General features: G+C 48.5%; 1 protein-coding gene across 2 annotated transcripts in view; it reads right to left on the bottom strand.

Moving 5' to 3' along the window:
* The window catches only part of SLCO2B1 (solute carrier organic anion transporter family member 2B1), a 355,225-nt gene that overhangs the window by 94,262 nt on the left and 243,562 nt on the right, over positions 1 to 17,401 (bottom strand). For both annotated transcript variants that reach the window (XM_073661073.1, XM_073661072.1), the window contains exon 11: positions 10,347 to 10,506. In XM_073661073.1, the coding sequence (XP_073517174.1) occupies positions 10,347 to 10,506 (160 nt within the window). The remainder of the gene's footprint in view (positions 1 to 10,346; positions 10,507 to 17,401) is intronic.

Raw genomic sequence — 17,401 nt, 5'->3', positions numbered from 1 at the left:
TGGTTGACCTTGGACCCGGATGCCTCCGACTAGCGCTCCACTTCTGACATCACCACCACTGCCTCTTCTTGCGAAGAAACAAAGATGGTGACATCGTCCGCGTAGGCCACCACCCTCAGGATAGCCTCAGGTGCCACCCCGCCCATCCGCACCCTCGCCAACGGTCCACAATCGATCCTTCTGAGGAAGGGATCGATTGAAAACGCGTAAAGCAAAGGGCTAAGAGGACAGCCCTGATGGACACCGGATCCTACCCCGAAAGGTCGTCCGATCCACCCATTTACCAGAGGGAAAGTCTCAGCCCCTGCATACAAGGTCTTAAGCCAGTCCACAAACCCTCCAGGCAGACCATACCTCAAAAGAGTGGACCAGAGGTACTCGTGGTTAACCCGATCAAAGGCTTTTGCCTGATCCAGGGTCAGCAAAAACCCCTTCCAAAGGCCCGCCCTGCCTTGCTCCATGGCCTCTCGGACACCTAGAACAGCACTAAAAGTGCTAAGGCCAGGAACGCAACGGTGCTGAACCACCGAAAGGAGCCGGGGTGCAAACTTCACCAGCCTGTTGAAAAGTATCTTAGTCAAAATCTTCCTGTCCACATTGAGAAGTGCTATGGGACGCCAATTCTGAATGCGTGACGGATCCTTACCCTTTGACAAAATGATCAAAGCTGACCTCCTTAATGATCTCGGCAGAGTGCCCGAGGAGAGACACTCGTTAAACACCTGAGTCAAGAGGGGGACCAAAGAGTCCCTAAAGGTCCTAAAGAACTCGGATGTTAAGCCATCCGGACCTGGCGACTTTTTGGGCCTAAGCCCATCGATCGCCAGTCTCACTTCCTCTTCTTTGATCGCTTTTGCCAAACCGCCCAGCGAGAGGTCAGCCCCTGGCTCAGGAACAGATTCAGCCAGGAAAGCCGACTTCCCGTCACGATCCAGCTCTCTCCTTCCCAAGAGGTGCGAGTAGTAGGAACTGACGACCTCCAAGATCCCTGATCTGGACCTTCTCAGGGACCTCGTACTGTCCATCAGCCCCGTCATTATCTTACTATTCACTGACATCTTACAGTTTCTGTAAGGGTCAGGCGAGCAGTACTTCCCGTAGTCCCTCTTGAAAACCAAAGATGCGTGCCTATCGTACTGACACCTCTTCAGCAAGGACTTCACTCTGGAGATCTCCTCGCGGCTACCTTTAGTCGAGACAAGATGCTCGAGTTTCCTCCTCAGGCTCTGATACAGGCGATCCCTGTTCAGGCTTCTTTGGTTCGAGAGCTGCCGGAAGAATCTCGCCACCCGATGTTTGAACATCTCCCACCACTCTGACTTAGTGTTACTTAGGCCCAGCAATGGTACCTGACTCTGAAGGGATTCCTCAAAAGACCGTCTTACAGTCTCTTCCTCAAGGAGTGACGAATTCAGCTTCCAATAACCTCTTCCCATCCGAGGAGTCTCTGTAACATTCAGAGAAAACATAATCAAACAGCGATCGGAGAACTCCACCTCCACAACCGACAACGGTGAAGAGACGGCCTCCTCCTTCAAATAAAAGTAGACCGTAGGAGGGCCGATGCCTCCACTCCCGCCTTGCTCTATGCAAGGTTGATATATCTGTCAACCTGGTCTCCTGCAAAAACAAAATGTCGGCGTCAATTGGCCGAGAAAATGAAAGTCCGTGTACCTTGCCGCATCTGACTTTATGCTGCAAACATTAATAGTTGCCAGCGTCAACGGGGTGGGTGCCGCCATCATGATTGATTTAATTAGATAGCCTTTTTCTTCCTACCACTGACAGTCCCAACCTCTTCCTCCGATAATGACGGGCTTTTAGTGCGCTTAAGAGAAACAGACTCGTCCATTCTCTCCTTACATACATTCTTGCCCTTGTCTGGTGGTGCTGGGTTAGTCGTCCCCCCAGAGGGCTTTGTATTTGCCCCCCGAGAGGAAGACCCAGCCATCTCCTGAGCCCCAACCACCTTGTCCGCAACCTCCGGCCCCGGGTCCCCATCCCCCCCCTCCAGAGGGAGGTCCTGGAGAGCCCGGAACCGGTTGGAGAGATCCACCAGAGGGGGGGCGGCTGAGCCCTCCAATGGCGCCTGGATCACGGCAAGAGAGTCAGAAAGAGTCCCAAGAGGCAGCTCGAGATCTGGTCCCCCTCCTACCTCTGGCCGTTTTCCTGTTACCCTTTTTCTTTGTCTGTGACCACTCCCCCTCTCCCTCATCAAGACTGTCACCAGAAGAGGGTTCCTGGAAAGACGTGGCGTCCTCTAGCTCTTTCCTTTCAAGTCTCTTGACTTCCTCACTCAGTTCGCTGTCTTTAGGATCCTCAGCTGCAAGTGAAGTATCTGGGTCAGAGTTTAGGGACATTACTCCCTGTCCCCTGTCCCCACGGCGCTGCTCCTGCCGCCTGAGGTTGGATGCCGGAAGCTTGCTCCTCACCGGTTCCCTGCCTCCCCCGCCTCTGCTGGTCCCTTCACCGGCAAGATTAGTCCCGGCTTTCGCCTGTCCCGCACTCGCCGCTTTCAGGACCGCATTGGCCAAGGAACGCAGACAGAGACTGAACGGGTGACCGAGGTCACCACACAAGTTACACCTAATCCTGCCACAGGCAGCAGCAAGATGACCAAGGTCCCCACACAGTGCGCATTTTTGGGTGGTACACTGCGCACTGAAGTGTGTGGGGCTACCACACCTGTGACAGACCTTAGGCTGCCCCCGGTAGAAAATCAAGATCCTATCCCTCCCCAAAAAGGTTGAGGACGGGATATGGGTAACAGTGTTTCCCGAAACCTTCAATTTCACCATGAAGGTCCAGGCCCCTGACCAGATACCATGGTCATCGAGATTCTTTTGGGGAATATCGGTGACCTCTCCGTATCGACTTACCCAGGTAGTAATGTCCATACAGGAAAGCGACTTGTTACTAGTCAAAACGGTCACCTTCCTGACTGAATTTTGGTGGGTTATTGCCAGGGGAAAGAAACTCTGCCATTCGTGGCGCCTCCAAGCCAGCTCATGGCGAGACCAGAAAAGCTCAAGGCCTCTGGCCTCACGAAGCTGACATCGAAGTAGGAGGTCCAGTAGGGATGGATCAAGGCAAAGATGTCATATGCCGCAAAGCCCATCCCCAGCAGGAGCTCAACCACCTTCGACCTATCAGGACAGGCATCCTTGCTTACCCAGTGGAGACGGGCCACGTTCCTACGGTTACTCCTCTGCCCCGTTGTCGGCAGAGACCAGACAGTCTCTGCCCCTCTATCTCGGAAGGCTGAAAGACCATGTCTCTCTACCCAGAAAGACAGATCAACCTCCCTCCCCTCTACAGTGATGGAGCTCTCCCCTCTCCTCAGGGCATCCAGGAGCTGCTGCTGCAAGTCACCATCCCCAGGGCCACCAGACAAGGGTGCACTACTACCCCCAGCACTGACAGCTCCTGAATAGCTTTGGGCTGAAGCCCCAGCCAATGCTGGGGGGGCAGCGGGACCAGCGCCTACTTCCCCCCCACCAACACCAGTGCTGCTCCCACCATTCACTCCACTACTACTCCCATCATTTGCTGCACCACTACTCCCACCATTTGCTGCACCACTACTCCCATCATTCACTCCACTACTACTCTCACCATTCCCACTACTCCCAACATTCACTCCACCACTACTCCAACCATTTGCTGCACCACTACTCCCATCATTCACTCCACCACTACTCCCACCATTTGCTGCACCACTACTCCCATCATTCACTCCACCACTACTCCCATCATTCACTGCACCACTACTTTCATTCCCTTTACTTGTCACCCCATTACCACCATTTACTCCACTGTTCTCTGCACCTTCCACAGTCACATCCATTCCTTCTTCCCTTGTGTCTGGTGTCTCTGCACTCACACCTGCTGGGCTGGGGGAGTGGAGCACTTCCAGAGACTCCTTTCCCTGCAGCACCACACCAGTTTTCTTTTGGTTGGTGCTGGCTTTCTGCAGGTCCTCTCCTGGAGTGCCCTGCCCCCCTACTGCAGCAGTGCCCGCCCTGCACCCACAGACTTTGGGGCCTTAGTGTCCTTTTTGGGCGCTGGGGCACACTGCCCCCCTGTCGCAGCGGTGTGCCCAGTATTCCTCACAGATGTTTTTTTAACATCCCTCCCGGCCTCCCCAGCCCCGGTGATAACTGGCTTAGCCGCAGAGGGCAGGGAGGGAAACTCCACAGAACTTCCTATGTCCGGCCCCGTGAGTACCTCCACAGCCTTGCCCACTGCACTGTTCCCCGCACAGATGACAGACGTCCTTCTCCTCTTCCCACCTTGCCTCTGCCTCGGACCCACTGCAGAACCCGTGCCTTTAGGTTTGGTAGGGTTTACACAGGAGTTGGCAGGCGCAACATCAGACATTGGTACATACTTGTAACTCACCACCTCCTGTGCAGCTCCTCCGGTCTTCTTCTTCCTCTTCTTTGTCTCCCCCACTGGTTCATCCTCCCCGAAGGAAAACCGCATCAGGTCCACAGGAGACTCCAGCAGTCGGATCTCCCTCAGTAATCCACCTTCCTCCTCATCTTCCTCCCCCGACACTCCAGCCTCTGCTGTCGGAGTCCTCTGCCCTGCAGGGAGACCACTTGAACTCCAGCTCTGCCCCTCACTTTTCCGCTTGGCTCCAGTCACCTCTTCATCCTCCCCCTCCTCTTCACTAAGGACGCCGGCTGGCGGTTCTCCTGAGGTGTTTAACCCCTTCATTTCTGAGAACCGCCGCTGGTTCTTAAACCTCTCCAGGAAGGGACCTGCGCTTTTCTCAATCCCCTCCCGGAGGAGCACTAACCTGACCACCTCGTCTCTGAGGGCTTTAAACCTCTGGGAGGTCACGGGTCTTTCCTTGTTGGACGCCCTGGTGTTCAGGATTCGGGCCTCCCGCAGCTCCTCTTTCAGCTGGGTTAGTGCTTTGCCGGCGTCCTCGTATTCTCGTAGCATGGCGACCACTCGGGAGGAGAAGGAACTTGGGGACTCACTGGAGCTCATCTCCCCCCAGGATCTTGCTGGGCTCTTGTTCCTGGGGCCTGGGGTGCCCCGGTCTCCCTCTCTGGGCGGGCGATGAACCGTCTCGGGGTTGTAGTAGGTGGGTACGTTCTTCGTCACCCTTCCCAATTTCCTCACTCCCTTCTGGGCCGGTTGTTGTGGCTCCTTGTCCCCCGCCGGCATAGACCGGGGTACAGAAGGTTGGGAAGCCATGCCAGCCTCCCAGTAAGCCTGCCTCTCCCTGGGGAGAAGAGAGGCAGACGACGACCCTCCTCCTGGAAGTCCTGGAGCTCACGAGGCAGGTGCTACTCTCAGCAGGGAGAAACTGATTGTGGGCACCTGTCCTACAGTCTCCTCCCCCAGTAATGGCTGATAACAGGGAGTAATAGATTGTAGTCTCCTGTCCTACAGTCGCCTCCTCCAGTAATGGCTGATAACAGGGAGTAATAGATTGTAGCTTCCTGTCCTACAGTCTCCTCCCCCAGTAATGGCTGATAACAGGGAGTAATAGATTGCATGCACCGGTCTTGCAACCAGTCTGTAGTGGTGACACCTTGACAAATTTTTTGGATATTTGTGCTACACTTTGGGTTATGACTTTTGTAGTCCTCTGCAGTAAGGACCTGGCATCTTTGCTCCTAATTCTGTGGAATTAGTGGAGATCCATGAATCAGCTCAGACCTCGTGAATCACGGATCTGCATGAATCATTTTCACTAGAGATTTACTTTCTTGTTTTGCTTTAAAAAATTCTGGAAATTCTGAGCTGCTGATGTCCCCAATGTGTTATTCTTGGGTGGAGAATTCATTTTATATGTTGTTCAACATCTCAGAATGCTAAATGAGTCCCGAATTAAAGTCTTCCTGTTCCTATAACTTACCACCCATAAATCAGTAGAACATATGAGTCTGCATGCTGTGAGAGGGGAGGAGGGAGAGGCACCTCCAGTATCTCTCCCTCTGTATGTCTATAGACTGCATGTGTGAGAGGGGAAGAGGAAGATCATAGAATCATAGAATCATAGAATGGTAGAGTTGGAGGGGACCTCCTGGGTCATCTGGTCCAACCCCCTGCTCAAAGCAGGATTCACTAAATCATCTCAGACAGATGTCTGTCCAGCCTCTGTTTGAAGACGTCCATTGAAGGGGAACTCACCACCTCTCGTGGCCACCTGTTCCACTCATTAATCACCCTAACTGTCAAAAAGTTTTTTCTAATATCTAATCTGTGTCTCCTCCCATTTAGTTTCATCCCATTGCTTCTAGTCTTTCCTTGTGCCAATGAGAATAAAGATGACATCTACAATGTGACAGCCCTTGACATATTTGTAGACAGCTATTAAGTCTCCTCTCAGTCTTCTTTTTTGCAAGCTAAACATTCCCAAATCCTGCAACCGTTCCTCATAGGACAGGGTTTGCAGACCAGTCACCATTCTGGTCGCTCTTCTCTGAACTTGCTCCAGTTTGTCGATGTCTTTTTTAAAATGTGGTGCCCAAAACTGTACACAGTATTCCAGATGAGGTCTGACCAAAGAGGAGTAAAGACCGATAATGACTTCACGTGATCTAGACTGTATGCTTCTGTTAATACATCCCAGAATTGTATTTGCCTTTTTTGCTGCTGCATCACACTGTTGACTCATGTTCAGTCTATGATCTATTAGTATACCTAAGTCTTTTTCACATGTACTGTTGCTTAGCTCTATTCCTCCCATTCTGTATATGCTTTTTTCATTTTTATTGCCCAGATGTAGTACTTTGCATTTTTCCCTGTTAAAAACCATTCTGTTGGTTGCTGCCCACTGCTCCAGTTTATTTAGGTCTTTTTGAATCCTCTCTCTCTCTTCTCTAGCATTAGCTATCCCTCCTAGCTTTGTGTCATCAGCAAATTTAATCAGTTTACCCTCAATTCCTTCATCTAAATCATTGATAAAGATGTTGAACAATACAGGTCCCAGGACGGAGCCCTGTGGTACCCCACTTGAGACATTCATCCAGCTGGATGTGAAGCCATTTACAACCACCCTTTGAGTCCGATCACTAAGCCAGTTATGAATCCACCTAACAGTTGCCTGGTCCATTGCATACTTGGTCATTTTTTCAATAAGGATGGTGTGAGATACTTTGTCAAATGCTTTGCTGAAGTCAAGATATACTATATCTACAGCATTTCCCTGATCCACCCAGTCAGTGATTCTGTCATAGAAGGAAATTAAGTTAGTCTGACATGACTTGTTAGTTACAAACCCATGCTGACTCTGGTTAATCACTTCATTCTTATCCAGGTACTTACATACATGTTGTTTAATAATTTGTTCAAAGATCTTTCCTGGTATAGAAGTCAGACTCACCGGCCTATAGTTCCCTGGGTCCACCTTCTTCCCCTTTTTGAAGATAGGAACAACATTTGCTCTTCTCCAGTCTTCTGGGACTTCTCCTGTTCTCCAAGAATTTTCAAAGATTATGGAGAGTGGTTCTAAAATTTCTTCTACGATCTCCTTCAGTATTCTGGGGTGTAATTCATCTGGACCTGGAGACTTGAACTCATTTATGTTAGCTAAATATTCCCTCACAATCTTTCTGTTTACAGATAACTTGGATTCTTCTATTCCTTTAAAAGGACAGTGAAGATCAGTTGATGTTACATTTTCTTTCTGAGAGAAAACAGATGCAAAATAGGAATTAAAAAGTTCGGCCTTCTCAACATCCTCTCTTACCATTTCTCCATTTTCATCCTGTAAAAATCCTATAGCATCTTTGACTTTTCTTTTACTTTTGACATACCCCCAAAATCCTTTTTTATTGCTTTTGACATCTCTTGCAAGCCTTAATTCATTGTCAGCTTTAGCTAACCTGATACGTGCCCTACAGGATCTGCAGACTGCATTATAATCTTCTTTAGATATGCCTCCCTCTTTCCATTTAATAAACATTTCTTTCTTTCTTTTTAGCATGTGTTTAAGTTCTGTGTTCATCCATCCTGGTTTCCTTAAATGCTTCCCATTCTTCCTACTTTTCGGGATTGTTAACGATTGTGCTTTGAGAATCTCATTTTTAAAAATTTCCCATCCTTCCTGGACATTTTTGTCCTTAAGGACATCCAGCCATTGGATCCCTCCTATTCTCTTTCTGAGTCTCTTAAAATCTGCCTTTCTAAAATCTAACCTTGAAGTTTGAGTCTTCACATGTCTTCCTCCTCTAGTTATCCAAAATTCTATAATAGCATGATCGCTGCCTCCTAGGGTCCCAGCCACCTTTACCTCCTCAACCATTTCCTCCCTGTTTATAAGGATTAGATCCAAAGTAGCAGATCCCCTTGTTTTCTCCCCTACCTTTTGGAAGATAAAGTTGTCAGCAAGAGAGGATAAGAATTTGCTTGACCTGTTAGTTTTACTTGAGAGAGATTCCCAACAAATGTCTGGATAGTTGAAATCTCCCATGACCACTACGTCATATCTTTTGGAGAACTTGGTCATTTGATACATAAAGAGTTCATCCATATCTTCAGCTTGCCCAGGTGGCCTGTAGTAAATGCCTACAATGGTGTCCTTTCCGTTGTTCTCTCCTTGTATTCTTACCCAAACAGTTTCCACAGAACTCCCAGTCTCTGAAGCTTCAATCTCTGTGCAGATATTCGCTTTTCTAACATACAATGCGACACCTCCTCCTCGTTTATCAAGTCTGTTTCTTGCAAATAAGTTGTATCCTTTTAGCCTTTTATTCCAATCATGTGTATCGTCCCACCAAGTTTCAGTGATTCCAATGACATCATATTCCTTTTCCTGCATTAGTAGTTCCAATTCTCCTTGTTTGTTGCCCATGCTTTGTGCATTTGTATAAAAACATTTTAGTTTGTGATTGGTTTCTCTTCCTCCCATACTTTTATTATTTAAATTGTTTTGTCTTTGTTCTTCCTTTCCACTTCCAGTAGCAGAGATCTCAATAGTATTTGTCAGCTGTATGGCTTTTTCTGGCCTTTTGCTTCCCTTCCCACATTGTTCTAGTTTAAAGCTCTTCTGATGAGTGTAGCAAGGCGACTTCCAAATACATGTTTTCCAGTCTTCGTAAGGTGCACCCCATCTCTAGCAAGTAGTCCATCGTATAGGTAATTCATTCCGTGATCCAGAAATCCAAATCCTTGTTGACGGCACCATCGACGTAGCCAGTTGTTCACCTGTAGAATCTTATTCCACCTCATTGTTCCATGGCCATCCACTGGGAGGATGGATGAGAAGACCACCTGCGCTCCCAATTCTTTCACTTTCTTGCCTAAGTCTTCAAAGTCACTGCAGATGGTTTCCAGGTCCTTTCTTGCGGTGTCATTTGTCCCCACATGTATTAGCAGGAATGGGTAGTGATCTGTAGGTCTGAAGAGTCTTGATATCCTGTCAGACACATCTTTAATTTTTGCTCCTGGAAGACAGCACATTTCTCTTGAGGTTATGTCTGGTCTGCAGATAGCGGCCTCTGTTCCTCTTAACAGGGAATCCCCCATGACCACCACTCTCCGTTTTTTCTTAACAAAATTCTGCAGCAACAGTATCTCTCCCTCTGAATCTCTGTAGTCTGCATGCTGCGAGAGGGGAGGAGGGAGATGCAGCTCCAGTATCTCTCATTCTGTACATCTGTAGAGTGCATGTTATGAGAGTGGAGGAGATGCAGCTGCAGTATCTCTCCATCTATCTTTCTATAGACTGTATGCTGTGAGAGGAGAGAAGGGAGATGCAGCTGCAGCATCTCTCCCTCTAAACGTCTATAGACTGCATGCTGTGGGAAGGGAGGAGGGAGATGCAGCTGCAGTATCTCAACCTCTGTATGTCTATAGACTATATACTGTGAGAGGGGAGGAGGGAGATGCAGCTGCAGTATCTCTCCCTCTGTATGTCTATAGATTGCATACTGCGAGAGGGGAGGAGGGAGATGAAGCTGCAGTATCTCTCCCTCTGTATGTCTATAGATTGCATGCTGCGAGAGGGGAGGAGGGAGATGAAGCTGCAGTATCTCTCCCTCTGTATGTCTATAGACTATATACTGTGAGAGGGGAGGAAAAATTAATGGACATGCTGCGTATTTTTCCGCAATGATAATCCGCAGCGGAAATTTCCGCAGCATGTGCACAGCACATGCGGATCATCATTGGGGACCATGGGGCACGTATTACCAAGTGTTTTTTTAAGCGTTTTCGCTGCAGAAATTCCGCGGCAAAAACGATTGAAAAACGCGTAGTGGGCACGCAGCCTTACTGCACACAGCAGGACTCTGACTTTACTCATGGAAGATAAGGAGGTAAGGAGAAGATGGTAGGATACAATTTAGTAGTGGCCACAATCTGACAAGTAACGTACTTACCAGCACTTTATTCTCCTTGTAATCAAAGTTCACGTCTTCACAGCCGGCATAGCATGGAGAGATGTACTCGATGCCGTCGGCACCACAGATCGGGTTGAAAGCAGATTTGGAGCAGCCACAATTACTGCTGCATTCTGTAACATTGTGCCAAAGTCCAGCACTGAAAAACAACACATATATATAAGATACAGAGAACTACAAGCAATTACGTATCTAGTACTAATCCTGAAGAACATCATGGCTTATACTCTAGTCATATAAAGAGCGGCATTCACAGTGGCATACCTCCCAAAGTTCTCACTCCTGAATTGAGGGAGCAGTATAGACATCATACTGTGTGGGGGGCTCTGGGGGCATCATACTGTGTGTGGGTGATTATTTTGTGGGGTAATCATACTGTATGTGTAAGGTGCTATGGGGTCATCACACTGCATGGGCAGCTGTGTGGACATTATACTGTGTGCAGGGGAATGTACTGTGGGAGCATCATACTGTGTGGGGGGCTCTGGGGGCATCATACTGTGTGGGGGGCTCTGGGGGCATCATACTGTGTGGGGGGCTCTGGGGGCATCATACTGTGTGGGGGGCTCTGGGGGCATCATGCTGTGTGGGGGGCTCTGGGGGCATCATGCTGTGTGGGGGGCTCTGGGGGCATCATGCTGTGTGGGGGCTCTGGGGGCATCATACTGTGTGGGGGGCTCTGGGGGCATCATACTGTGTGCGGGGGACTGTGAGGACTTCATACTGTATAGGTGATTGTGAAGGCATGTGTGTAGGCTATGGGGACAACATAGTGTGGGGAACTTTAGGTTCCTCATTCTGTGTGTGGGGACGTGTACTTTTGGGACATCATACTGTGTGTGGGACTGAGGGAGCATCATACTGTGTGTGGGGGCTATGGAGGCATAATACTGTGTATGAAGAGCTCTAAATTTACCATACTGTGAGTGGGATTGTGGGGTCATTATACTGTGGAAACATCATACTTTGCATTGGGGCATAATGTGTGGGGGACTGTAGGGGACATCTTACTGTATGTGCGGAGCATCATACTGTGTGTGTGGGGTCACTGTGGGGGAATCATACTGCATGGTTGATACAATACTGTGTGTAGGGGAAGGTACTGTCGGGGCATCTCACTGTGTGTGGTGGACATTGTATTAGTCATGAAATGAGTACCATATTATGTGGTATCAGTAGAGTGCTTCACTAAGAGCATTAATTCAGTGTGGGCACATATACATTCTGGGCAAGTTTAGGGTACTAGCTTAGTGTAAAATAAAAATTGCAGTGGTGCGCTACATAGTACGTGTCTTTCTGTCTCATTTTTCAAAGGTGAGAGACATGCATTGCTACTACGTGGTCTGCAATCATTTTGCCATGTGTGGAAAACGTACATAGCACCTTTTAATTTAGACAATAGAGAATTAGGAAGAAACCAGCAGAATTATTAGTGCAGCTCTGGATGTAACTAGAGCATATAAAACATTGTCTGGATAGATGAATCCAGTAGAAGTTACATCCCACATCTAATTTGATAACATTACCCCTTTAGAGCACAGAAAAGACCCTCACAGACTCCCATTTTAAGTGACCACCCACTCCACCTACAAAGCACCATCCTGAGACTCTTATCGAGTCTCAAGATGGATGAATTGCTGTACACACAGTTTCTCCTTCCCAACATTCCACCAATTCACCTATTATGCACTGTCCTAACTAGAGATGAGCGTTGTTCTACTCGAACTGTTCGCCAATCTCAAATTCGAGCTGTTTTGGGCGGTGTTCGAGCCGTTCGGCGAACACGAACAATTTGAGAAAAATTCGGCTGTTCGAGGTTATGTTCGATAACTGTTCATGCACCAAAATCATAACTGGATTTTTTCTCAGTAATGATGAAAATTAATGTTAATACGCAGTTTGAGTGTACAGCGGGGCGGGGGGAGGGGCAGGGGATGGATCTCTGCAGGAATAATGAAGATCTCCATTTTTTTTTCTCTTTCCCGCATTTGCAGTGGGGAGGTGCAATCTGTCAGCCTATCAGCAGCGCACACACGGAGCGAAGTGCTTTTTTTCACACAAGCAAGGGCATGTGTGATTGGCAGTGTATGTCACATGTCCTTGCCCTATAAGACCAAGCCATTTTCCCCGTCGCCACCATTTTCTCACTGCTGCAGCTGCGTGTTAGACGGCACCGCTGTTGCTGTGTGCGCTATACCTTGTTAATTTCAAGCCAATTTTCGCACAAATATACAGATAGCTTGGGAGTAGGGAATAGTTGTGATTGCAGTCCTTTTAAGGACTAGGTTACAGCATTTCCTACGACTTTTATCAGGCAGGTCTGTGCTCTTAAATAGATAGGTTGTGGGAGTAAAGACTAATTGTAATTGGAGTCCTTTTCAGGACTAGGTTACATCAGTTCCTATCAGTTTTTGCCAGGCAGGTCTGTGCCAGTGCTGTGCAAGTTTTTTTCACAGCATTTGGCTGAATCTAGCAAAGCTAATCCTTTTTGGCCTATTGCAGAGTGTGTTAGTCAGTGGAGTAGCCTATCTGTGCTGCAAGATATACCACCTGTGTATAGAATACCAATTTTTTTACTGCACCTAGTGAAGTAAAATCTTTTGGGCATAGCATCATTCTATTAGTCCATCTATACTGACCTCCATCAGGTTGCAAACTGAATATAATTTTTTTCTGCATCTAGCTCTGAAAAAATATTTGGCCTTCTAGCAGTGTGTGGGACTTTCTCTATTAGTCCATCTATACTGACCTCCATCAGGTTGCAAATTGAATATAATTTTTTTCTGCATCTAACCCAGCCAATAGTTTTGGCCTAATACCACAGTTTGGCCACTCAGCTCTGCTCGGTTACCATCCATTGTTTTTTTGTGCAAACAACTCCAGAGTTGTGAATTAGTTAACCACCAAAATGAGTGGAAAAAGGCCTGCTGCTGGTGGAAAGGGGAATAGGCGTGTTGGGAAGGGGAAAAAAGGTTGTGTCCGTGGGGTAGGTGTTAAAGCAACAGTAACATCTGCAGAAGAAAGACCATCTTCCAGCCAAACTAAAATGTCTACTTCTTTTAGCGGACAATGTGATAAGATCCCTTTCTTACGGCCACGCCCATCGCTACAAATTCCAGATGAGGCACAAAAACAGCAGGTGCTTCAACGGATATCAAGTGCTCCTTTAAGTGGGCTCTCCTCCACATCAACTTCAACATCACAAATACTCCAGTCCTCAAAGGTGTCACCCAAATCGCACTTGCTTCCTCACAGCTCCCAAATCTCCAGCTGCCCGTCTGAGTATGAGGTAGAACAGATGGTTGAGTCTGCAGAGCTGTTTACTCATACTATAGCCTGGGAATCAGAGGTCGACTCCAGCGCTTCTGTGAATCCAGACGAGGAAATGATCTGCACTGATGCCCAGAATCTTTATGAGTCGGATCCAGGACCAGACGCAGAAGGTTCTGACCATAATGTAGACCCTCATTCCCAAACTGTAACTCCTGTTGGTGGAGACAATGAGGAAGACGATGATAAGACTCAAATACCTGATTGGAGCGACAACTTTAGTTTTTTGTCAGGGCAGGAACAGGTTGGCTCTGAGGACGACGGGTGTGATAATGCACAGGGTGATGATGATTAGGTCGGAGATCCCACTTACTGTCAACCCACAGTCAGCCAAGAGATGAGGTCAGCAGAGGAGGTGGAGGAAGATGCTAGTGACGACGAGGTCAGGTTGCGCCTTCCTGGACAGAGACGTAGTACTGGAAGCACGTCAACAACTGCATCCTCAAACACAACTCTGCCTCTCACCACAAGTCGTGGTGGCTCTTCAGGTCGCATGGGTGCTAAGCCTTGCATAGCCTGGGCATTTTTTCAGATCGATAAAGATGACCCAACTCGTGTTATCTGTAACATTTGTCAGCAAAAGCTAAGTAGAGGCCAAAAAATACATAGTTTGAGTACTTCATGCATGAACCGGCACATGGACATGAAGCATAAGTTGCAGTGGGAAGCTCAGTGTGCTACAATGCGGTCTAGCCGGCCGGGCCAACCACCGTCTGCCACATCTTGTGCATCCGCGGCCTCTTCATCCTCTGTGACTGGGGGGACAGCAGTCACACCTGTTTTGGGGCGCAGACCTGCCACCTCTTTACCCGCAACAGCCAGCGTGATTGGCAGGTCATCATTTTCTTTGGAGGTGGTAACACCAGCTGGTGTTGAGCGCTGTCCGACATCGATAGCACCACCTTTGGATCAAGGCAACCTAACATGTCCGCCTGCATCTTCCTCACAGACCGGCAGTTTGCCGGGGACACCTTTCTCAACCCCGTCTAAGCACAACAGCCAGCCCTCGGTCCCTCTGATGTGGACAAGTAAAAGACCATTTCCTCCTAGCCATGAGAAAGCTAAAAGGTTGAATTTCACCATCTGCAAGCTCTTGGCTACAGAAATGCTGCCTTTCCGCCTGGTGGACACAGAGGATTTTCGAGACCTTATGTCCGTCGCAGTGCCCCAGTACCAGATGCCCAGTCGGCACTACTTCTCAAAGAAAGGTGTGCCTGCGCTCCACCAGCATGTCGCACACAACATCACCGCTTCTTTGAGAAACTCTGTGTGTGACAGGGTGCATTTCACCACAGACACTTGGACGAGTAGGCATGGACAGGGGCGTTACATGTCGCTGACTGGGCACTGGGTAACTATGGTGACAGCAGGACAAGGGGCTGCTGTCCAAGTCTTGCCGTCCCCACGAGTTGTGCGTCAATCCTCTTTATGTCAAAGTTCCTCCACTGCTTCTGCCTCCTCAACCTCCTCTCGGTCTTCCACCTGCACCCAAAGCCTGTCTGGTCATGCCACAAGCTTTCTAACTGCGCAGAAGGGATCCTGCACACCTCCTTACTATGCTGGCAGTAGGGCTCAACGTCATCATGCGGTTTTTACATTGAAATGTCTGGGAAATGTGAGTCACACAGCTGAGGAGTTGTGGTCAGCTCTGGAGAACCAATTTCATGAATGGTTGTCTCCACTGGACCTGAAACCAGGGAAGGCCGTGTGCGACAATGCTGCAAACCTGGGTGCGGCCCTTCGCCGGGGCAATGTCACACACGTGCCTTGTATGGCTCACGTGTTGAACCTGGTTGTCCAGCAATTTTTAGCCCACTATCCCAGACTAGATGGCCTTCTGCAGAGGGCACGGTCGCTGTGTGCTCACTTCCGCCGTTCGCATCCCGCAGCTCAGCGACTTACATCTCTACAGAAGTCGTTGGGCCTGCCACTTCACCGGCTAAAATGCGATGTGCCTACCCGGTGGAATTCAACTCTGCACATGTTGCAGCGACTGTGGCAGCACCGACAAGCCCTGGTGCAATACGTTCTGACGTATAGCCTGGGCCAACGAGATTCAGAGGTGGGGCAAATCACGCTGGAGGAGTGGTCTCAGATCAGGGACCTATTCACCCTTCTGCACAGTTTTGAAATGGCGACGAAGATGTTTAGTGCTGACGATGCCATTATCAGCATGACTATTCCGGTGATTTACATGCTGGAGCACATGTTAAACAGAATTCGGAGTCAGGTGGTGGCACAAGAGGAGGTGGAGGAAGTAGAGGAGGAGGAGTTGTATGCGGAAGGGCTAACATCTGCAAGGTCCAGACGGTCGGCAGCACCAAGGCGGCAGGCATGTGAGGGTGGGGGAGATGGTTTTACCAGGGCGCATGGTAGCAGCCAAACTAGTGAGGAAGGTGCAGGAGCCCAGGAAGAAGTGGAGGACGAACTGATGGAAGACTCATCAGATGAGGGAGACCTTGATCACATTTCTGTTGTGCGAGGTTGGGGGGAGAGGACAGAGGAAGGAAGCATGATTGTTACCTCGCCACCAACACAACAGGGACTTGGTGCTCCTGGATGCGCAACACACATGAGTGCCTTCTTGCTGCACTACCTGCAACATGACCCTCGAATTGTGAGAATTAGAAATAATCCTGACTACTGGGTTGCCACACTGTTAGATCCCCGGTACAAAAGTAAATTTGCAGAAATTATTCCTGCCATAGAAAGGGATGCACGCATGCAGGAGTATCAGCAGAGACTGTTGCAGAATCTTACATGTGCTTTTCCACAAAATACCAGTGGTGCACGTAGTGAATCTCACAGTTCCAACTTGCCAACCGTGGGACCGTCAAGTGTTCAGCACTCAAACCGTAACAAAACCACAGTATCTGCTGGTAACATCAATTTTGCGGAATCATGTCACCACTTTTTTAGCCCATCCTTTGCAAGGCCACAGGAGAGAAGAAGTCTGACACATAGTCAACGCCTAGAGACGATGGTACAGGAGTATCTCCAAGTAAACATTGAAGCCATGACTGTGTCACTGGACCCTTGCTCTTTTTGGGCTTCCAATCTGGATAAATGGCCGGAGCTAGCCACTTACGCCTTGGAGATCTTGTCATACCCCGCAGCCAGCGTTCTGTCTGAACGTGTGTTCAGCGCTGCTGGTGGTGTGCTGACAGATAAGCGCACGCGGCTCTCCACTGATAATGTAGACAGACTCACGTTCATAAAGATGAACAAATCATGGATCCGAAACGACTTTTCTACCCCTGTGTCATCCTGGGGAGAGTAAAAGCTTGATGATCGGTTAAAATCACCCTACCAACCGTTTTAAGCTTTCAAATTACTAATCATATTTATCTGTATCTTGGCTGGAAAATAATTTGGGCTTTGTAGCAGTGTGCAGCACTGATCCTATTAGGCCATCTATACTAAAGCTTCACCAGATTTAAAATTAAAAATAATTTTTAGCTGCATCTAGCCCGGAAAATAATTTTGGGGCTCCGAGATGCGCAAGGCACATAAGTGCCTTCTTGCTGCACTACCTGCAGCATGACCCTCATATTGTCAGAATTCGAAGTAATCATGACTACTGGGTTGCCACACTCTTAGATCCCCCAAACTTTTCGATCAACCTTTTCATTTTAATAAAGACCAAAAAAATGGTCGTTTTTGAAATTATAAGCATTAGCAGGTTGTTAGAAACTGAAATCAAA

The sequence above is a fragment of the Phyllobates terribilis genome, unplaced genomic scaffold, assembly GCF_046119375.1.
Source record: "Phyllobates terribilis strain yellow unplaced genomic scaffold, ASM4611937v1 Scaffold_2__4_contigs__length_985480577, whole genome shotgun sequence".
Lineage (NCBI taxonomy): Eukaryota > Metazoa > Chordata > Amphibia > Anura > Dendrobatidae > Phyllobates > Phyllobates terribilis.
This window is presented reverse-complemented; position numbering and strand designations above follow the sequence as displayed.